At 30.0% G+C, this 23,745-nt stretch overlaps 2 protein-coding genes across 2 annotated transcripts; one reads left to right on the forward strand and one right to left on the reverse strand.

Annotated features, from left to right (window-relative positions):
• Positions 1-13,968: 13,968 nt before the first annotated feature.
• LOC123893983 (dof zinc finger protein DOF2.1-like) lies at positions 13,969-16,358 on the forward strand. The gene is made up of 2 exons (XM_045943839.1): positions 13,969-14,259; positions 15,077-16,358. The coding sequence occupies exons 1-2, from the start codon at positions 14,224-14,226 to the stop codon at positions 15,908-15,910; spliced, it is 870 nt and encodes a 289-aa protein (XP_045799795.1). The 5' UTR covers positions 13,969-14,223; the 3' UTR covers positions 15,911-16,358.
• Positions 16,359-19,948: 3,590 nt separating this feature from the next.
• LOC123893984 (interactor of constitutive active ROPs 3-like) lies at positions 19,949-22,879 on the reverse strand. The gene is made up of 2 exons (XM_045943840.1): positions 22,742-22,879; positions 19,949-21,654 (listed from the first exon to the last, which is right to left on the reverse strand). The coding sequence occupies exon 2, from the start codon at positions 21,420-21,422 to the stop codon at positions 20,292-20,294; it is 1,131 nt and encodes a 376-aa protein (XP_045799796.1). The 5' UTR covers positions 21,423-21,654; positions 22,742-22,879; the 3' UTR covers positions 19,949-20,291.
• Positions 22,880-23,745: the final 866 nt, after the last annotated feature.

Genomic DNA, 23,745 nt, shown 5'->3' on the forward strand with positions numbered 1-23,745 from the left:
ATGTGTTAGACACTAAATATAAATGCATATATATCAATAATTGAACATTGGTTCGCAACGTTATATGAGTTTAATTACTTTCGATGAACAGGTAACATAATTTATTTTTTTTGGTTAAGTTGTTTGGTAGCTAAAATGTCACCTTACAAGGATATAATGTAGTATTTATACCAACTAAATTAAGCTCGCGAAAACATTAAGAACACAATTTTACTACTATATGTATATTTTTTACCAAAACAAAATTAACTTATCATTAAACAAAAAAAAAAGTTCAACACAAAAAGTTAAGGTCTCAAAAATAGGTGATTAGTTTATGAAATAGCCGCCCTTAAAAGGATATTTGTTTACCACTTAACAAAATTTACTTCAAATTTGGAATGTTGAGATAAGCTAATAATAATATTAGAAATAATACAGCTAAACTAATCACCTATTAAATGAGAATGAATAGAATCTACTAAAATTTGAAAATCACTCTCAAACACAGTTACTTATTTTTTTTCTTACAAAAACACAGTTACTTTTTTTATGTTCTATAAAAAATAAAATAGAAATTTGCGCCGGTGATGCATTTCTTTTTTGCACATGCTTCCAAACATGTCAAATATAGTATTTTTGTACAAATATTTTAAGATTAGCCTAAAAAGTCAAATCATATAGTAGTTTAATTGCATGCATGAATAAAAGAGTCTTCGATTTATATAAGTTTAATTCTTAATTTTTTATACTTAAAATGCACTTTTTATTATTATAATAACAAATTTGGAAATTATAGTATTTGGCCTTTTCCATAAAAAATAAAAACAAGAAATACACCTTTGTCCTTTTATCATCACATGTATATTTTTAACATTTTTAGTTTCTAAAAAAAAAAACTTTCTTAATTTGAATAAAAAAAACAAAAAAACCCTACTTATTATAGAGATGATGCTATATAAAATAATTACGATAATATATATATTTCTTAATAACTCAAAGAGAATCGAGTTTCAATGACTCACTATGACTAAAGAATATATCATATAATTACCTAATTTCTTTTGTTCCGTACATTAATCGTTATTTATTTTGTTAGGTAATCTAACGACTATAATTTTACTTTTTAAGATAAATAAGTGAATATATTAGAGTTCGAATATCAATTCTTAATATTAAATTATGAATGAAATTGAATAGCTTTGGTGGATGAAATTTAAATAAAGAATTAAACAAAAGATATAGTTAAATAAGTTTTTTATCCATATAAATATCGCAATTTTTAAATTTAGGGGGTGTGTTGAATTGAGATTTCATGGGATTTTAAAAGACTTTTTTTTTATGACAAAAAAATCTTAAGGTATTCAATTAAGACTTTTACAAAAGTTAAATATATCTTGTAGTATTCAATTAAGACAAACATGTTTTTTTTTCTTTTCAGGGCAACAAAATTTGTTAGTATTCAATTGAGATTTGTTACTACTTTTAAAATGTCTATTAGTATTCAAAAGTCTACCGATTTTGATGTATTCTTCTTTGCAATAGATTTTGAAAGACTTTTTAGTTGAAAATATATTTGATAGACTTTTTCAACAATATCGCTAAAAGCCTTGAGACATTTTTGAACTCTCTAAGACTTTTTACTTTCATCATCACTGTATCAAATTTCTTCTTCTTCTTTATTAGTTCATTATCATTGCACCCGATTTTTTTTTCTTCTTTTCTTTGTTCAATTTTTCAACAATCTCACCAAAAGCCTTGAGACTTTTTCAAACTCTCTAAGACTTTTTACTTTCATCATCATTTTCTTCTTATTTACCTATCAAATATGTTTTTTTGCAAAAAATATTTTAACAAATTCTACATCTTTTGTACAAACTCTTGATTCATTACAATTTTTTACAGCAAACAAATTTTTTTCGTCACATTCATCTGCTTATGTTTCCATCAATAGTGGTGGTGGTAACATTTTTATTCGTGATTAAAAACATTTCCGTAAAAAAAAATTAGTAAGTTTTGGTCCTTCAAATATTATTTGCCGCAACTTTTAATCCATGCTTTTAAGTTAATTGATGTATACTCTCATAATTTTTTAATGAGTTTTATACTTATGTCTATAATATTGTAATAATCTCTCACAAAAAAAATAGAATTTTTTAACAAAAGACAAATTAAATAAAATTTTAAGCCCTAAAGCCTAAACACTTAAAAATTCATATTTAATTCATCCCTCCTAAAATACAAAGAATTTAATCTAGATGAGTAGAGGGAGTAGTACCACTAGAATTTAATCTAGTGTATTTGACAATTCAATAACCCTTATTTTGTCAATGTCGCATTTATCTTCAATGCTTCTATGCCACTCCTTTATGGGTGACATCATTCTTTAGTGACTTAGTGATATGCTTCACCACCCCACTTAATTAAGCAAGTGATATTGGTTTATTGACTCTTCTTTTTTCCCCTAAAAAAGAGAAGTTGCTATTAGCATTGTACTCCATGAACTCCATTATACATGTATATGTAGTTTTCAAATGCTGGTCCACTGTAGTAGTCACAAAATAAAACATAACGAGTGATTGTAAATTTGCACCTAGGAGCAATATGCATTCACATAATTGTATTTAACCCCTAACTTTATTTGACTCAAAAACCATGTATCTTGATTGTCAAAAGAATGATAAAACCCTCCATTAAATCTCATACGTAGAAGGTAATTAGCTTGATGAAAAACTTTTTAACAGTGTATATAACAATACAGTAGTTAGCTCTCATATGTTTTAATTTTTTTTTTCATTTGTGTACGTCCAAATTATTTTGATGATTTAAAATTGTGTTCATATAAGTGTTTCTCTAATATATATAACTAAACACATAAATAGTCAAGCACGCATACACATTATTTGAAAAATTTATAAATGATTAGTGTATTATTTGAAATAAGTATGTAAACCATGATATGTTTTTGTACCTTAAGTTTTTTTTTTTTTGTGGAGACTAATTTATTTGGGTAAGCGAGATTAATTTAATAGATAATTTTTCTTGTGCACTAGTCTAAGATCAAACTCTAGAAAAATAGAAAAGCTTGTTGCGAACAAGTAATGATTCGGACTTGAGGAGATGTGTTGGTGTTCAAATTTGATTTGATAGTATTTTCCAAATTCAAGTAAAAAATTGAATTCTAGAACCCCTTTTTTTTTTTTTTAAATTCGGATTCTAGAATCCGGACAATGACCACCACCACCACCTCTTCATCATTCATCTTCATCAACCATGGATTCTGAACGAATATGAGTAATGTCTGTTGTCGTCGAAAATTGGAAGGTTGATTAACGCCTCTCCATTGATGTATGTCATTTTTCCAGGCAACTAACCAAAAGTTTCAAATCATTGTGTACCACCATCAATTCAACTATCTGAAGAAGCTACCATTGAGATCAAGTACATATCTAAACGCTACAATGCGACCTACCAGAGGTTACCTAAAAAATGGTTGATGAAGATGCAATGGTAGTGGAGGTGGTTCGGGATCTAACTTCCAAAATTTGCCACTGTAAAATTAGTTTGGAAAATACATTTTGAATCAATACCAAATTCGGAACGTAAATTTCAAACGGAGTTTTAAAGGTAAAAACAAAATTTTTGGGGGCTTGAAAGAAACTTGGTAGGTCTAAAGAGAAATTTTCAAAAAGAGTCTAAAATTGAAAAGGCCCTAAAGTCAATCTATATATACTATGGGCCTAAATGGAATTAAGTAAGAACATGGGCTGCTTACGATGAACAGTTTTTATTTATTTTATTTTATATATTTGAAGATGTTATGTCAATTTGAATTTTTCTCTTCTTACACCCCGTGTTTCTTTTCTATCCCCTATTTTTCCATTTTTGCCATTGGTTAAAAACTTCGGAACGCGGTTTCCGAATTATTTTTTGCCATGGAAAAAACTTCAGAATGTATTTTCTGAATTTTTTTGGAATTTAAACAAAAAAAACTTCGAAAAACACATTCCGAAGTTTTTAACCAAGGGCAAAAAAATGTTTGTAAAAAAAAAAGGGCAAAATAAAAAATTGAAAGATAGAAAAGAAACACAAGGTTGGGAAGACAAAATGATGTAGGAGGGTTTCTTCTGTATTTTATTATTTTAGTTACATTTAGTTTTATTATATTTTAGGTTGATTCCTTATTTTTATATTTCACCTAGGTTAGTTATTTTTATATTTTAGGTAGATTTGTTATTTTTATTTAGTTAGGTTAGTTATTTTTATTTTTACAATCTTTTAGGAGATTTGTTATTTTTATTTTTCACTACTATTTAAGCTAAATTATTGTAGCCTTGAAGGCAACCTTTTGATTCAATAAAAATTCAGAGATTTTTGTCAAATTTGGTGGATTCCAAATTACTCTTTCGGTGGACTCCGAAACCCTATTTTGACAAGTTTGTGTTTGCGGCTTGTCTTTATCCATTAGGTTTAGCGTTTTGCTAACCTAGCGCTTCCGTACTGCGTCAGTTGGTATCAGAGCCTGGTTAGCAAAACGCTAAACCTAATGGATAAAGACAAGCCGCAAACACAAACTTGTCAAAATAGGGTTTCGGAGTCCACCGAAAGAGTAATTTGGAATCCACCAAATTTGACAAAAATCTCTGAATTTTTATTGAATCAAAAGGTTGCCTTCAAGGCTACAATAATTTAGCTTAAATAGTAGTGAAAAATAAAAATAACAAATCTCCTAAAAGATTGTAAAAATAAAAATAACTAACCTAACTAAATAAAAATAACAAATCTACCTAAAATATAAAAATAACTAACCTAGGTGAAATATAAAAATAAGGAATCAACCTAAAATATAATAAAACTAAATCTAACTAAAATAATAAAATACAGAAGAAACCCTCCTACATCAGAAAAATTGGGTCAATTTTATATTTTTTTGGGATGCCATCCCAAATATTATTAAGGAGAAATTTTTCTAGCGGCATTTGGCCCTCTCAACAATAGCATATATTTTGCAGCAAAATATAACCATAGCATCCTCAATTATTCCATATTTCTAACCATTTATATTAGGATTATCCTGGGCCATTTCAAAAAAAATTGATTGTGATATTTGTGCAATTATTCGTTTGTATGAATTTTCAATAGCTCCTCATTTTTTAATATGTTGGCTGCTTGAGTACATACTATATATTATATTAGTAAAGGCCACAACAACAACCAAAGCTTAGCATTAAAATATTGGAATGAATATTTTGAAAACAATACAATACACAATGCGTGTATATTTTGCATGCACTTAATTAACATTCCATGAATCTTGTAAAATTCCTCTAGTAGATATATAAAACATTTATGAAATGGACAACAATAAGCATGCATAATTGGCTCACGAAATTTGAACTGGCGCATCAAACCAACCCAATAAGAAAATAATGATGGGAACAACAACTTGGACCAGTGCAGGTCTATACAATATCCATTTTTCTATGATCATATTGCATATTTTTAATTCAACAATAAACAATAAAGTGTATTGGTCCATGTGTTAGATTTGTGTATGACCACGTAGATAAGGAAGGGAAACCTTACTGATGAAGAATAGAACCTTTTTTCAATCATTCCTTAACATTTGTTCCTTTGCATAATGCGATGTACATAGGATACGACTCTGAGTCTGACGGATCGAGATGCCACAAAAATACACATAGTGGCGGTGTTAGAAAATTTATAAAGTCTAGGTAAAATTTTAATTTTAAATAAAAATATTAGCTTTATACCGAAAAGTTTATAGAGATAATTTTGTAACGTCACAAGCGCGAAGTATCTTATAATATGAATTTTTAAATAGAGATAATTTTTATTTTATAGATTAAATTTTATAAAAATATATATAACTCAATATAGAAATTTAAGAATGCATGCATGGTGATGGAGCATGTTCATTTTGGCCATGGGCTTCCATTTGCAACATGATGAGTACCCAAAAGAATGGAGTTTGGAATTGGAAGTTAAGTTAACAACTTAGCCATAATGAAATAACGAACGGATAAGGTCATAGTACGTAACAAACAATTGTTTTGTTCTTCTCTATCTTGATGAATAATGTAATGTTCACTCATTATTTCTCTACCAAACTTAAACCATGACGTGTAATCTCTTGATTCGTGATAATTATCACATAGGAATATTTGACGGAAAATACTTTGAAAAAATGAGTTGTTCTAATTAAGGAGACAACTCAATATAGAAGGAGTATATACTATTTGGGAAGTAGCTAGTACAATTAGCCATTGAGAACCAATAACCTACTAGTAATATTTACCTAACAAAATTAAAGTGAGATTTAAAATATAAAAAATGTTATTGCAATTTAACTCTATATTTGTTCTGAATCTGTCAGATAAAAGATAGGATAAAGAATTCACAATGATAGATCGGTGAAAAAAATGCTTTAAATTAACAAACAGAATTTGAAATAGAGATGACTCACAATGAAAAAAAAGTATATACTTACATAAAACACTTTAATGCCAAAATCAGTATAAATTTAAGACATACATTTTAAAGTATGAAATTAAAGTGTTGTGCACAAATAAGTTAATATTGTGATATTTAACCGGTGAATATGACATTGAATTTGATCAATCTAAAAATCTAGAAGAAAATGACTGAAATATGCATGTAAGATACTTTGCTTGAGAAGGGAGGAGAGATTAGGGGCCCATCAAAACGATATTCTTCCAAAATTAATTTTCGTGCTAGTTGGATTCAAATAACAAACATTATTGTCCAATACCAAAAATAAAATTGATCGAATAGCGTAGTGTTAATTAAGTCGGTGCGATTACCTATTCGAATATGCCAATTGAACAATTGAACTATAGTATTGCAATATGAATGTGACAAGATACTTTGCTTGAGAAGGGAGGAGAAGTTAGGGGTCCCACCGAATCAATAGGTAACTAAGGATTGCTATATAGTTATCTAATCCCTCCGTTATACACGTTTCGATCCTTAATATAAGAGAAAAATTATATTTTAGATTCATTGAAAATTTAATGTGTTTAGTCTATATTACATGCTAGATACAGACTATTCTCAATTAATCTAAAAAGCATCTTCTATTATATTAATGATTGGAGAGAGTATTTTAAATAACATACTATATATATTCCCTCCGTCCCAAAAAAATATAAGGGAAAATTGGTTAATTAACAAAAAATGATGTATTTAATTAGCCCAAATTCTTAACCAAATACATCAACTTTCTTTGACAAATTTTCCCTTATAATTTGAGACAGAGGGAGTATATATTTGACTATTCCATGTAATAATAGTTAAAAAGACTGTGTAACTATTATTTAATTACATTTAAAAAATTATGTACTAATTATAACAATGTTGAAGGAGTTTAAGAAAAAAAAAGTCTAGGATTCGATTTCTGCCTACTAACTAACATTTTCTCCACCCTTCTAGCAATATGTACCGAAAGGAGTAACAACTAACATTTGCCTATTAAAAAAAAATTACATTTAAGAAATATTGATGACATGTTTGGATGACGTGAAAGTAGTTTTTTTATTTTTAATGACAAATATAATATAAAGAAAATATCAAAACGATCAAAGTACAAAGAACACCAGAGATATACAAAAAGAGCAAACTAAAAACAAAAATATAAAATCAGTTAAACACAACAATAAAGAAAAATTTGAAATAGTGACAAGACGGCCGCTTCATAATGATAGTGAAACCAACCAGAAAAAGAGAAACGATATGCATCACACCACTGAACCGGGCCTCAGGCGAACAAACATCCACAAGCGAGGCAACCACACATTCCACTACCGGCACCATCAGAAGATGGGTTGCACAACCCACTCATAATCAGAGCAAATGTTACCAGAACTCTTAACATAAAACCATTTCCAAAAGAAAAATTGAATCATATCTATCAGTTGCTCAACGTCCACTATGTTATCGGAAAAACAAGATAATTTCTAAATTCTCTTACATTTTTTTTCAAAAAAAAAAATTATGTTACATTTAAACAAAAGTTAATTAAGAAAAAAAATATTACTCCATAAAAATAAAAATACTCTAAAATTTTACGTAAATATAATAAGTTTAGGAAAATTCTTTTAGAGTATTTAAATTCCAAATTACTTCTTCCTAACCCCATAGTTAATTTTATATTTTTCTATTAATCCATTTCATTTTCATAATATCAACATGTAGTAGTGGTTGTTGGATAAAATAAAATATATTTTCAGAAGCATGCTTCAATTGTTTTCCACCGTCTTTTTCGGTTTTTCCTCGTCCCCCGATTTTGGTTTCAAATATATCATACACTATTCTAATTCATCGTTCACACTCACCACCACCAAACAAAACACATTATAAAAACGTTAAAACTTTATTTGTGTTACATTACATCATATATAATTCATTGTGTTGTTAGTTAGAAAAAGTGTCATGGAATTTTCATCAAAAGAATATATAAAAGTGTCATGGAAGTAACTAAAATTATTTAGAGCCATATAATATAGAGACAAAGATTATGTGGAAGTAAGAAGTGGGAATGCCATGCTCTTTTCTTAACATAAATGCCAATACAAACAACAAATACTACTGTGGATGTTGTTTTGCCTTAGGATGTTTGATATTGCATTGTGATAAGTTCTTATTTGCTTTTTGTTTTTTCTTTGTTTTCTTTGACTCATCTGAATTTGACCAGTCAATTTCCAACATGTTACCCCACCCAAAATATATCCATGCCCCACAAGTCACAACTTACTTTAGTATATGTTCTTCAACATTTGGTTTAATTAACACATTATTATACAAAATTAAAATGTGGCAAAAAAAAAAATTTTAACCTTAACTCAGATGGTAGGGACATCCTATTATATATGCAGTAGTTGAAATTTAAGTTCCAGACACTCTATTTATTCATCTTTAAGGTAAAAATTTTAACCAATATACTAATTAAAAAAAAATAGTTATAGAAATTTAGAAGCGAAAATATGGGATTAATTGTTATGACCTAATTTGTGATGAGTCCACCAATTTGTTAGTGGTTAAAATCCACTAATATATCAAAATTCAATTTTGAATAAGCTTCTAATTCGAATTATATGCAATTGTGTTTGCGTTTGTGCTCCAACTAAAACCCAAAGTAGTGGTCTCATTAAGGAATTAGGGTTCATTATAAATCAGGAGTATGTTTATAATTTTATTGCTTAACGTTCAATTTGATGATCACTTTTATTTTATTTTAACTTTAACCTTTTCTATTAGTGTAATTATCTTCAAATTTAAATCATAATCATTCATCCATGCATTTTCAAACACTTTTATTTTCAATCAGCATAAAACAACAAAGAGTGATCTAGACCAAAAGCTAAATTTTCATAGGATCCAAAGGACATCATATAGTGGAATCAATCATTGTTTGCTAATTAATTTCCACAAAGTACTCCAAATTAAAAATAGTAAAATTAATTAATTAAACATGAAAATACTTTTGTTAGCATAGTTTTTCCCGCCATCCATTCCAAGATTCCTACCCTGAAAATACCAGTGGAGTCATTACACCTAATTTAGGAAAAAAAATATTAAAGGTATATTGTACTATGTTATTGTTTATATATACATAAACTATAGATTACTTTATCTTTTTTTGAGGGGTAAAAAAACACACAAAACCTATAAAAGTCCCTATGATTTCTTATTTTGTTGAATTGGTGACTTATCTATGATCACATGCAGTATACATTTTTAATCCAATTTACGGGATTTGAACAAAATCATAGCTAAGATATGTTAGGTCAGGGATCATATTTTGGGTGGATTGCATGTTCATCTATTCTTCGTAACAAGGACTTAAAAAATGCCATATGCATTTAAATTTGGCTTAAAAAATTAAATGAAATGATGGCTATTAACTTTTCTCTAAGTATTTTGATTAAATAATGAGTCCTGGATACAATTGTACTAGTACTAGTAATTGTTTATGTATAAAAAAAAGAAGAGATGGTACTTTTTTCAAACAGCTAAACGACAAATGAAGCGTCATGTACTATGAGGAATTATAATCATCTAATCAATTTATTAATTAATTTTTTCAAAAGAAAATCATCCAATCAATGTAGATTAAACGAAGAATGTTTCTGAGGCAAGTTGCAGATGATCGGAGAGAATAAAATGTGCTCTCACACCTTTTAATAGGAGAATACATGACAAATTTAATGTAAGGTCTACTATACCCTTCATAATTTAGCAATATTCATCCAGCAACCAATAAAAATAAGTCATATAAGTATTTTTTTATGTGGTACTCACGACTAATTTGTATTCTCTAATCTTTCATCATGTTGAAATTATATTTTGAACAATCTGATGATCTGGGTTATATTGTATCACTGCACATAGTCATCTATACATGAGATTTTGGATCTCAAATTAAAATCACATGATTTATATTTTAAATTTTGATCAAACGAACAAGATGTTCGCAATCTCGCTACACACAATTCATACCGCATCATGAATATTTTGTTTTTGATCAAGTAGCCTAACTAGTGACTAGAAATTTCACTTTAAAGGTGAATAAATTGAGTGTTCAGAGTTCGAACTTCAGCTCTTGTATATATAGTGCGATATTCCTAACAACTGAGTTAAACTCACGAGTAGATCGCATCATGAATATTTAGATAGTATTAAGATGATGTAATTTGTCTCTTAATTACTAGTATTTAAAAGGTAAAAGAATATAGAGATATTTGATACACATACTGTATTAAGATATGCAATTTTCTACTACTTCTCTATACTACCTAGTATGTGTATGAATGCCGTTGCTAGATTCTTTGAAATACTAAAACAATATGATCCATTAATTTATGAGTTTTTTTAGAATGACATTGATTTTGGTGTGAACTGACTACAGTAGGAAATTATGTCTGTTGAATGAAAAAAAAGCACAAGAGTTGGATTGAATAAAGTGGAAGTTAAGACAAGTCACTGATGAGTGTACTGTATACAGATTATTATTGATCATGATCAGTTTTGGGTATAAAGGGACCACAGTCACCCAAATTGAAGGACCAGAAAACCCCAACCCAAGTAAAGCAAAATTAATTGATCATGAATTTGAGTCATTGAGTGAGTATAATTGGTTGATTAATTGGTGAGGTGGCTAGTATCACTATGAATGAATAATTGTACATGTGTGTGCATGAGCCACAACGTGTTTCATGTAATAAGTTAAGTGTGTGTTTGGTGTTAAGAGGGAATTCTTAAGAATTATGCTGTTTCATGTTGGGTTTGAATCCGGCTCTCCTTGCATATATAATAATTCAATATTTCTGGCAAGTGAGGTAAACTCATGTGACTGTAAAAAAAAATTCTATTTTAGTAAATAGTGTATTGAAGATTAATTTTATAATTATTTTTGAGAAAATTTAGACTTAATAGTCGGTACTATTTTGAGGTCATACTAAACTCTTGCTTATTGAGTTAACACAATTCAGTATAAGTAACACAATTTTGATAAATTAATAGTGACAAAACTCACGTATTTTAAGTGTGAAAAAGTAAAAAATTTAGTGTTTAAATCTTAATGCATTTAATAATGTTTCTGGTAACTATTCCTTAACTTAATCATATTATTAGGATATTACGTAGAATGAAGCATGTCACAAAATATATAAAGAGATTATAAATAGATTAGCATTGGCAATTTAGTATGTGAATTCATTTAGGGGAGTGTGTGAATAGATGAATGAATGCACCAAAATAGATGAAAGATATGAAGAAGACCAAGATTAAGATTTAAGATCTGCTGTTATTCGTCAGTCGTAGGTGTCACTTTCCTTGTCACCAACCATCATTACCAATCCACATCATCCAGACATTCAACAAACGACTGAGATTAATTAAATTGTCATTGTTCATTACTTGGACCCCACCCATCATCATGCCTATCCTTAACTAAACAATATTCTCACTCCTTCTTAGACCAAATCTTTGTTTTTCTTCGTGTCCAACCAAAGCATTTTATTAAGGTTAAATTTACGAACGAACTCATACAATTCGAGTATTATTAACATAAAAATGATAATGTAACAAATTCAAAATGACCGGAATATTCATCAATATACCATTCCAACCCCGAGTAAGTAGAAGGTGGCTCCGTTACAGTCGTTTGGGGAGAGAGATAAGGCACATGCACATTTTGGATGAACCGCACGATGTTGAGCTCCTGTCCTGAGTTGGTGAAAGCGCCCGGTGGCAATAGTGAGTTGCCTTAGTCGAGATTAAAAATAACGTGGAACTGTGCACATATTTAACAGCAGCTGATCTAGATCTGAATAGGAGATTTGCATCCCAAGGTAGTAACAAAAATGTGAATTAAGCAATGAGTTTACGATGCAGTAGTACTAATTTTTGGGGGTGAGAAAATGGGGCAGCGGTCCATAAGATGAGGGTGAGACAGCAAGTGGTGGATGTGTGGGGACCTAGCTGGCTGGCTAGTCATGCAAGTGTAGGACCCATCCCTCCACTAACAGTTGCTTCCATCCACTGACCCATTGGAGACAAGACAACTAACAAAGCAGAGGTTTTTCTTTCAACTATAGAGTTGCTTCGTATGAAACCGTTCTTCACAACTAGAGCTAATTCAATTTTTCTATATTATTTATAAATGTATCATAATTTTATTCATCAATAGTGTACCGATACATATTTAAATAAGAATAGTATTCACAATTTTTAAAAAGAAGAGAGTGGTTATTTTTTTTTGAAATTTTATTTCGGACTCAAAGACAAATAATCTATACAAGTTCACAGTATGGTTTAATGATGTCGGAACAAAATTTACATTGAAAGAATTTAAAATAGAGATTCGAAGAGAAACATACTTTGAGGTATGCAATCTACATAAATTGACATCAAAAGAATTTTAAATACTTAAAAATAAAAAAAATGACAAACTTCAAGGAAAGTCATACATAATTGTAGATCACGAGTTCAAACACAAATAAAGATATTCAATCTAACAATATCGATATTATAAGTTCAGTTAAATCTTACATAAACATATTTGAATTTCTTATTTAATTAACGAGTCTTGCTAACTAATACCTCATTAACATTAATTAATAAAACTAAAATAAAAACATTCTCAATATTTTAAAAAGATAGGTTATATAAGTTTTAAAATTATTTTATTATATTTTAATTTTCACCACAAGTTTAATATGGTTCGGAGGTTAGTTCTATCATCAAGTGGTTCCAGCCTCATCCCAATCCCATTTGCGGGGATCGAACCATGGTCCCCCACCAAATTCAGCTTCAATCACCACTAAACTAATTAACGGTTAATATTATATTTGCTTCTTTAGCTAATATCTTAGAAACGCCGGTTAGTATTTTTGTTAATTAATTAGCAATTTATCTCCTTGTGCAAGGCAACCTCATAGATCCAAGATTTTAAATTTGCAGTCCGCATCCGCAATTGTGGCCGCAGTATTATTGATGCGGTAGCTTCTGCAATCGCATCGCACCGCAATTGCAGTGTGATCTTAATTCACGTGTACGACCACATCAGAAGCCGCATCAGATGTTTTCGACGATGTTCGTTCAAATTTTCTCACCAAAAAATTTAATTTATGAACTTCAAATCATAATTTGTGTCAAATCTAATGAAAAATCTTAATTTAATGATCTCTCGACAGTGTATTTTAAGAACATTCAAATTAGTGTTTATCGAATAGACTAAGACTATACAATGGTGGATAAATAGTGTAGTTACATAGTAGTTTCATTATATATAGCTTGTGAATTTTCAAAATGATTTCACGTCGCAACAGCAGCCACATTGCGCGCTGCAGCATCCGGAATAAACGCAATCGCAACATCCGCGACCGCAACCGCATCCGCGACCGCAACTGCAATTTAAAATCTTGGATAGATCTATCATGATCTTATGTACGGCAATAACATTCTCTCTCTCTTGGGATTAGGATTACCTATTATATATACCTACCTACACAACACCTGTGCTTCCATTACCAACCTCATTTTGGATTTTTCACTTACATCTATCTATCTTTCTTTCATTCTCTCTCTTTATTGCTCCATTGCTTACTTTCTTCTCTCTTCCTTTCCTTTTTCTTCTTCTTTTTCCTCATTCAGTATCACTCCAAACACACAAAAAAACATTCTAACTCATTCTTATTGTGTATGGATATAATGGATCCTTCTTGTGGACAAACTCAGGTAGGATTCATCATTATGCATAGCTAGCTACCTACCTAATTTCAACATCATTTTCTTCATGGTTTTTCCTTTATGCTTCATGTAGTTTTTATGTTAAATGATAAATGTTAATATTATGTTTATTTCATGTGATTAATTATTATGTTTGAGGGTATTCCTAATTTTGTGTTTTAATTCCTTCTCATGTGAGTAGTTTTTAAGTATTGGGAAAATTAGTGATTTACACCAAATCTATATGCTTTCTACAAATTTTGAGAGTTTTGTTCTTTGTTTTCTTATATATGTAAATACATGTTATGTTATTCATGTCTTCTCTCTTCAAGTTGGAAATTTGAAGTTAGGGCAAGTTAATTAACTTTACCATCTTCATCTTTTAATTAATTGTTTGATTACTTATGACAAATTACATAAATTGCTAATTTTACATGTGCTAAGTGCTTGTAGTATATACATGTTTTTAAGAGTGATGAATTAAATTTCTTTTTTATTTTTTAATACTAGTAAAGTTGTTAATTTTTTTTATTACTTCATTTTTATTTTTTATTTCTCACTTTCCAACATTAATTCTCTATATTTAATTGTATATTTTGTACGTGTAATGCATATGTGTATGAATGTTGCATAGATCGCCTATAAATTGGATCGGCGATCTATGCAAAATTATTCGTCTCTAATTATGTTACTAAATGTTAAAGCAAGTATTCAAGTACTAAAATTAGAATCCAATTTTATTTTTTTATGTTTTAATTTCTTTAGATAATAGAATTTAGTGTCATATTTGATATGTACTAATGTTGAGGATTTGATTATTTTGCAGCAAATGTCAAGCCAATCATCAATGGAAAACATGTTAGGTTGCTCAAAAGAAGAACAAGAAAGAAAACCAAAACCTCAGCCAGAACATGCTTTGAATTGTCCAAGATGTAACTCAACCAATACCAAATTTTGTTACTACAACAATTATAGTCTTACTCAACCAAGATACTTTTGCAAATCTTGTAGAAGATATTGGACAAAAGGTGGAACATTAAGGAATGTTCCGGTTGGTGGTGGATGTCGAAAAAACAAACGATCATCATCGTCTTCGTCTTCAAAGAGGGTCCAAGATCAAAACCAAACATTCACACCTAATCTTAACCCTTTTAATAATCTTCCTCTTTCATCTTATGATCATAATTCCAATGATTTTGCATTAGCATTTGCTAGGCTTCAAAAACAATCATGTGGACAAATGGGTTATGATGATAATGATCTTTCAATTTTGGGTAATCCTCAAAATCATGGATTTATGGATGCAATTAGAAGTGGATTATTTCTTGGAAATGGATTACATTATAATAATAATGTTCAAAACATGTATGGTGGGTATGGAAATGGAGGAGATAATGGTGAAGTGAATAGTTGCAACAACAATAGCAACAATGCTTGTGGGGTTAGTGAAGAAATGATGTTTCCTTATGATCAAGAAATGAACAATTGCATTGCAACAACTAACATGAAGCAAGAACAAAGTGAAAGTAAGGTTTTTGGTGGGTTTCCATGGCAACTAAATGGAGGGACAAACATGGTTGAACTTGAATCAACAAGAGCAAGTTGGAATAATGGTTTCACATCTCCTTGGCAAGGACTTCTTCATAGTCCCCTAATGTAGAATCAAAATATATCATATGGTTCTAAATTGTGTTTGCGATTGTGGTTGCGGTTGCGGTTACACTGCAAATCATGACAAAGGCCGTTAATGCGGCTGAAATTGAGATTACAATGTTGGAGGAAGCACCGAAATCTTAATATTGCAGCCGAAATTGCGACTCTGACAGCAATTTAGAATTTATTTATTTAATTTCGTCTAATGTTTAACTAAAATATATTGGTCTTGGTTAATTAAACTTTCATTAATCCTCTTGAGTAGTTTTAAGTTAATAGAGATTTTGATTATGAAAATTGAATCAAATCTCTATTCTACCTTGTTTGCTTGTATTTTTTTTTCTCCCTTTGTTTTAGTTTATCTAAGATGTCACATTTTTTTGTACGACTGTCTTATTGTAATATTAATGAATAGATTATAATTAAATTTGAGATATGTTTGATTGCTACCAAAATCAATGAATATGGAATGAACTATTTAATTTATGTACATAAAGCATGGTTTCCTTGATTGATGATAGACAATAGAGAGAATGAGAGTGACGTATCATAGATTATTTTGTGCAACATGACTTATGAGTTTTCTCATGTCTGAATGAACAGAAGGAATCGCTATTTCAGGAACTTTCAGTTTTGAAATAATATTCGTGGTTGTTTTTCCAACATATATTCAGTTCAGCCATTACATAAGACCATTGCTAAGTGACAAAATGTTTTGTATGGTCGGTTGTCTACTGCCATAAAACTATATTGTTTATTAAAAATGTTTTAAATGTTGAACAATGTCATTTTTTATTTAGCTATTATCTACTACTAAATTTTCACAAGTTTTTTTCATACGCAAAAGTCAAGAATTGAGGGATTTGTGTTTAAGGGATTTAAATCTCTTACTAATTAAACAAATTCGTTTGAGAATGTCATTTTTTATAAGTAGAAGTTTTAAATTTTTCTTGTTCTTAAGTGTCTCTTTGCTAACAAAAATAAATTTAGTTTATAGTTTATTAAGTTAGCTTATAAACTTGTTTGATAAAATGAAATGTATTCGACAAAAATTTTTCTTTCAAGCTTATAATTTTTTATCTTTTATAATTTAGCTAATAGCTTAATTTTTTCAAACTGAGCTTATAGCTAAAACATTTAGGTGACTAACTGGTGTTTATTTGACAATAAATAAACGAAAACAAACTCTTGCAAATATTGAGTCTAATGAAAAGACTATGTATACTCTAATAATGTTATGAGCTAAAGTTCGAGTGCCATAAAATATATTATCAAATGGTGTTTCGAATAAAATTATCTCTAACAAATAAAACTTAAATAAAAAGCTAATAAACAAAAACAAATATAAGTTAAATTTTGCGAATTAACATTGGTCTATTTTTTATTTCTTCCAAATTGGTGTCCATTGACTCAAGTCTTAAAATATGAGAATGAATAATAGTTGGTGCACTTTTTTGGCGTAATTCTCTGTGCACAACTACAGAGACTAATATCTCAGATTTTATAGAATTCAAATGAATGTCAAACTCTTCTTAAGAGTTTTAACACTTATATATGCTCAAAATATGAATCGTACACAAGATTTTGATAAACTATCGTAAATGTCTATTTATATCTGCATTTTTCTCCGTCGGATTAATCAAATAAACGAGAGTTATCGAAAGTTACCCTACCTTTCCCACCAAAGAGTTAGATAATCCTTATCCTACTATGTCCTAGTAAAATTGTCCTCCTACTATTTGGTGTTCTAGATTACTAGTAGTGATCTTTTATGGTCAAGAATCAAGATTATTTATTTATTTGTTTGTTTAATACTAGTAATATTTGAAAGTAAAGTAACTGGTGAGTATGATATGACAGAGGAGGGAGGTGATATGAGAATTTGTGGAGTCCCAATGAATTAGAAATTTCAGTGAAGCGTGAGCGCCAACTTCGGGGAAGAATTTGTCCCTGCTTTTGCCAGACCAGAATCCAACGGAAGATTCGAGCGTGACAAATTTCTCAGTAATCACTTTGAAAATTATGGAAATTGTCAGACCTTGTCCCAAGCGACACCTGGCTAATTATTTTCGGGGTCTTGTTAACATGTGCCCTAAGGGCACATGTTAAGATATACCAAAATAGAAATTTATCATTTAATGATACAAGAAATTTAATGCTTCAAAAGTCAAAATGCACAAATTAGCATTTAATAATTTCTATTTTTGCTTTCTTAACATGTGCCTTAAGGGCACAAGTTAACATTCTCCTTATTTTCGTCACAATTACAAACAAAATTATTGAAAAATTTTGCTTTTTAAATTTATGGTATGAATTCTAATCGTTAGTTGGTTTAGTGGAGATTGACGTTGAATTTGGTAGGGAGGACCGCGGTTCGATCCCCCGCAACTGCGATCAGGAGGGATTGAAACCACTTGATGACAGAACTGACCTCCGAACCAGATTCAACTGGTGGTGAAAAACAAAAAAAAAAAATTTATGGATCAAAGTATGAACCAAATACATCAATCATTCCATGAATTTAAAAAGTAAAATTTTTCTTATACTCCGTATATATAAGACCAGATGAAGTAAAATTCTAAATAAAAAAAAATACTACTAACAAGTAACATTCTATTTAGGAGAAAAAAATGATATATCATTAAAAGGGTTATATTTAATTACCTAAAACTTTAAAAAAAATTAAGTTTATAATTTATTAATTTGATTTAATTGTTTTTATAAGAATCAAACTAGAGTTTAATTGATATTTAGTCTTGATGTAAAAATGATTTACACTTGCATACAATTATATCTCAATAAAATTGATGGTTACGAGGAACTAATACATTAAAGTGACATAAAAACGAAAAAATAAAATGAAATGGACCTAGTTGACCCATTAAGCCCACATGGCCTTATGGGGCCAAGTTGAGCTCATTGATGTGTAGCTCAATAATAATTGGATCGGGTCAAAAAGCTCCGGTTGCATATGGACTAGGTTTTTTAGGCCCGATCAGTCCAAGTGCATGGACTAATGAGTCTGTCTATTAACCCGACCCAATTTTGACAGCTCTATTTTTAAAGGGTAATAAGAGAATTTTAAGACATCAGGAAAAACATGGTGTGTAAAAAGAAATTTTCATGAAGTTATATATAGTCCCAATTTATAAACAAAAAGAAGTTATATTTTTTTTCCTAAATTATAAGCAAAAAATACTACTCATTCAGTTCATTTTTAAGTGTCGTAATTTACTCATGTGTACTACTCACATAATTTACTTTGAGCATAATTTTAAAGATGTTAATGATCAAAGTTGTGCATTTACACACGTGTAAAAAAGTAACGGAGCGAATAACTTTTATCATTTTCAAGATTTACTTTTCCTTATTCTCGTGAAATTGAATAAATCACAAAATTAGTCCGTGATTCTATAAAACATTGTCAAATAGATCTCTAGTTTTACATAACATTTTTTTAATGTAATATTAATAATTTAATTTAAATTTTCTTCTAAATTAATCATGTGTATAGTATAGTACCGTGAAAAATGAAAAATCCAAGTTCATATTGACTTCCATAACACTATATCCCCCAACTAAACTTTAGCATTCTTAAACAGTTTAGGACAAAGTTTTATATTACTTTTAGTCTTTAATATAAAAGAAAATACGTTTTGAATATATTGAATGATAAATATATATAGATTAAAATAAATTTTCTCTTATATTAAAGTCTGGAGGATGGAGTAATAATTACGCACCCATATTGAGTTAGTCTACAGAATTCAATGTTCTTTTATTATAGGATATACCTACCTCAGTACCTTGTCCGCATTAGGCTAAAAAGAAAGCAATTCAACATTACAAAAATAGTTCTAATGATTTGGTTTATAAGTTCTGCTAATTAATCACATCACATTAGTTTTAAATTGTGAAACTTACACAGATAGCAATATAGTAAAACAAGTCTTCTATCTCTACTAATAATATTATAAGATAAGATTGCTTATGTTCATATTGATGAAGCCATATTCTGGTAAAATGTATTCTATCATCACTGTCACTGATCACACTTTTCATCTACTAAAAACCATGCTCATATCACATTTTAGTCACAGGTTGAGTAATTTGTGCCTTATATGTCCATTGATGACCATAAGAAAGCATGAAATAGCCACATTGCATAAAAGTTTACATTTCAAAGTAATAAAAAAATGCTATAAGCTCGTGAGAAAAAATTGTTACGAATGTTTATTTTGATCATATGAACTTATAAGTTATCTGTTATAAGCTCGAAAGTTTAATACCAACTTATCAAACACCACTTACATTGCAAAAAGGAATTGCGCGCACAACTGAAAAATTCCAGCAACAACACAATTATTGGATTGTTAATTCAAACCACTTCATGAATCAATCACTGTTTTCTGAGGCTTCTTCCATAAGACACCAATCTTCTTCAACACATTCCCATTTTTCTTTCTTTGCAAATCACTCCAATCATCATCTATATCATCACAAAAACTCAAGTACTTAGTCTTCATCACATTGTTATTGTAGTTGTCCATTGACATCGATCTCTCAGCGATCTGTCCTTCGTCCCTGGTCGAAAATATAGCAGCAGCTGCCTCTGCTGCCTTCCTCCACTGATCACATTGCACTTTGATTCTCTTCAATTCAGTTTCTTTTTCAGTATTGGCAGCTTGTGCTGCTTCAAGCATCTCAGCTACCATCATCGCCTTACGATTACTCCTTTCTGCCTCCTCCATCATTATCTTAAGTTTTGCAAAAGCATCGCGTTCTGCAGCCTTAGCTGCGCCTATTTCGACCGCAACATCCTCCCTCGCTACGCCAACATGTGTGAATGTGAACCTCTTGTTGATTTCCATCTTTAGTATTTCGTTTTCTTCTGATATGCTTTGCAATGTTGTTTCCTTATCCATCATTTCACCCTTCAATGCCGCGACACATTCTGCTAACATGTTAAGTTCCTTCTGAAGTTCTTGTTCTTTTTTTGATGACAACGACGTGATCTTTTGAAGCGTAAAATTCAATCTCTCATTCTCATCCAAAACACCTTGCAACTCATTTTCCTTATCCATCAATTTCTCCTTCAATTTCTTAACTTCAGCTTTCTTTCTTTCCAATTCAGATTCTCTTTGACTCAATTCTAACTTTATCTGTTCGATAAACTCGTAGGCGCTCCTAATCTTCACCGTGTTCTGAATCTGTTCTTCCTGGAATTTAGTCTCGGCAATCTCAATAGCAGACCTCAGTAGTTCAACCTCAGACCTCAAAGACCAAACCTCGATTTCAATGTTATTAGTACTATCGCTCTTTTCCAATCTTTTAGATTCCATTTCCAAATTTCCGTCATGTCCAAGGCTTGACTCGTGCTTGCTTACATGCACAGATTTTGCAGCATTGGCTCTTAACAACTCTACAGCTCTTTTTGCTGCCTCGAGTTGTCGCAAAGTCTCATTCACTAAAGGTTGAGCTTGAACCGACTCTTTGCGATCTTCAAGCTGATTTTTCATGTTGTTCACTAGAGAAAGTGATTCTAATAACTTGTGCTTCAAGTTTTGTAATTCTTCGTCTGATGATTCTTCTATTCGGGAATGTGCTTTTTCATAATTAGCTATCAATTCAAGTTGAGCCTTGGCTTCTTGCTGAGATAGTTTCTTGCATGAATCGGACACATTCAGTTGGTCCTGAACCTTCTTCAAGTCCTCTTTAAGTTGAAAATTTTGAGTTTCTAGTTCATGTATTCTGCAACACAAGATACAAGATTATATTCAAGATTACACACGAATGAAAGGCAAACAGGCAAAAAGCTGCGCCGCTAACCATTTCTGAATGACAAAATAGAAGTCTTCGATAATTGTTATAGGGCATTGTAAAAAAACAATGCACCACATTATGTATTGTTTCCAAATTTCAATCTGGATTACAAGAAAGGCTTAGAAGCCAATTAACCTAAGATTTCACAAGCCGATTAAGCTAGAGGTAGTATATAGAACCAGTGTTGATAAATTGATTATACATGAAAATGTAGAACCAATGTTGATAATTGATTATACATGAAAATATTTGATAACAGAATCCTTTGCAAAAACCTTTTGATATCTAACTGCTAATGTCCACTTAATGAGATTTTAAGGCCTGTTTGTGTTGACTTATTTAAACCTATCTATTGACATAAGTTTTGTGAGAGTGTTTGGAACAACTTATGAAAATTTTCATAAGCTTTGTTCAGCTTATTTTCATAAGTTTTCTAATATAGCTTATGAAAACAACATAAACAAAAACAATTTAACTTCATTTTCTCTTTTACTATAGAAACAACTTATGTAAGCTTATAGATAAGCCCTTATCATGATAAACACTTGTGTTATATAGATAAGTGTGTGTTAAGAATCCCAAATTAAATGGGATATAGTTTGAAAATGAATAAAATAATGGGAGACATTCCTAGCTATCTATTTTTAAGATTGAGTTAACTCCAATCCAAATCCATGAATCATATAATTCAAGTATTTTTCTACCTCATTAGTTCTAAAATGTAATTAGAAGAAACTTGGTTACCCAACTAGTGAGGGAAAACATCTATTTGATTATCACATATAGTTAACAAAATTCAATTAAAGACGAATCATTCAGAAGTACTAATAAGTATATCAATACCGATTGAAATAATTCTCGATCAAATTTAACTTGGTTAAACTAGATTAACATAGATAATAGATAAAAATGATTTTCTCATGTTTCATGTGAAGTATATACTCCTAAATAATATAAAGAAAAATATAAAATAGATAGAAAGTTGGAAAAAAAAAACAAAAAAAAAACTCTATACCTCCGGTGCCGGTGGTGTCTAGTGAAGAAGGCTTGAGATGATGGCACACCCTTTGAGTTAGAGGCACTTTAGATGAAATTTTTCTGAAATCAGAATATGTAATGTAAATGTAACGGAAACACAATATAGTATTTTCAAATTCTGAATAGTAGCAACAATAAAGACATGTAATAAGTGGTTCGATATTTATTTATTTTTTATAAAGTAAAAGCAGTGTCTTTAAATTACTTTGAAATCTGAACCTCATTACTCAATATAGGGTGGTAGTAGAGGGATAGAGTAAGTTATTTCAACTAATTCATTTTAATTTTTAACCAACCGAAATTATAAGAATTACCTAATGTTGTGTACCTTTGACAAAGTGTTTTAAATTGCTCTAGCAATCGCAATCGCGATTGCATCGAGATATTTGATATCGTGAAGAATTGTAGTCAAATGTGACTTATGTGATCTTGATCGATCACATTCAGTTTGCCGATTCGGCAATATAAAAAGGTTATTTTATACTAATTTATATCGCGGTTGTGGACCTCTATTTAAATAGTATAGATAATTGGCTATTAGTATAAAATGTTATAAGTTTGTTAAAAGAAATGTTTTTAAGTCTCGATGGATTTAATTCAGCCGACAAAAACATCGCATTATATATGTAGAAGTCGATGTTCGAAACATCACATTATATATGCAAGAGATGGAGTTCGAACCCCCAGACACAACAATTTTTTTTTTGGTAAAATCCCCAAACACTACAATTATTCACCTTGAAGATGATTTTTTTTTTTTATGATAATGAGGGCCGAAGCCCTTAAATGTGAAATTTCTAGTCATTAGAATATTTGAAAAAAAAATCAATTTAGTAAGAAAAAAAAATGCTTGAGTAACTAAATGAAATCATGTAATTAAGAAATGTAGCGTATATATAAACATCACATTTTGGTGTAAATCGGGTATCCTCTACGCGCAACTGCAGAGACTAATTCATCGAGCCTTGTGGGACCCAAATG

The sequence above is a fragment of the Trifolium pratense genome, linkage group LG7 (genome assembly GCF_020283565.1).
Source record: "Trifolium pratense cultivar HEN17-A07 linkage group LG7, ARS_RC_1.1, whole genome shotgun sequence".
NCBI classification, from domain to species: domain Eukaryota; kingdom Viridiplantae; phylum Streptophyta; class Magnoliopsida; order Fabales; family Fabaceae; genus Trifolium; species Trifolium pratense.

Excerpts from the sequence above, each read along its gene's own strand:
- LOC123893984 (XM_045943840.1), bottom strand. The coding sequence starts at position 21,422 with ATGAAAAATCAGCTTGAAGATCGCAAAGAGTCGGTTCAAGCTCAACCT.
- LOC123893983 (XM_045943839.1), top strand. The coding sequence starts at position 14,224 with ATGGATATAATGGATCCTTCTTGTGGACAAACTCAG. Across the intron at positions 14,260-15,076 it reads CTTCTTGTGGACAAACTCAG|CAAATGTCAAGCCAATCATC; the intron begins GTAGGATTCATC and ends ATTATTTTGCAG.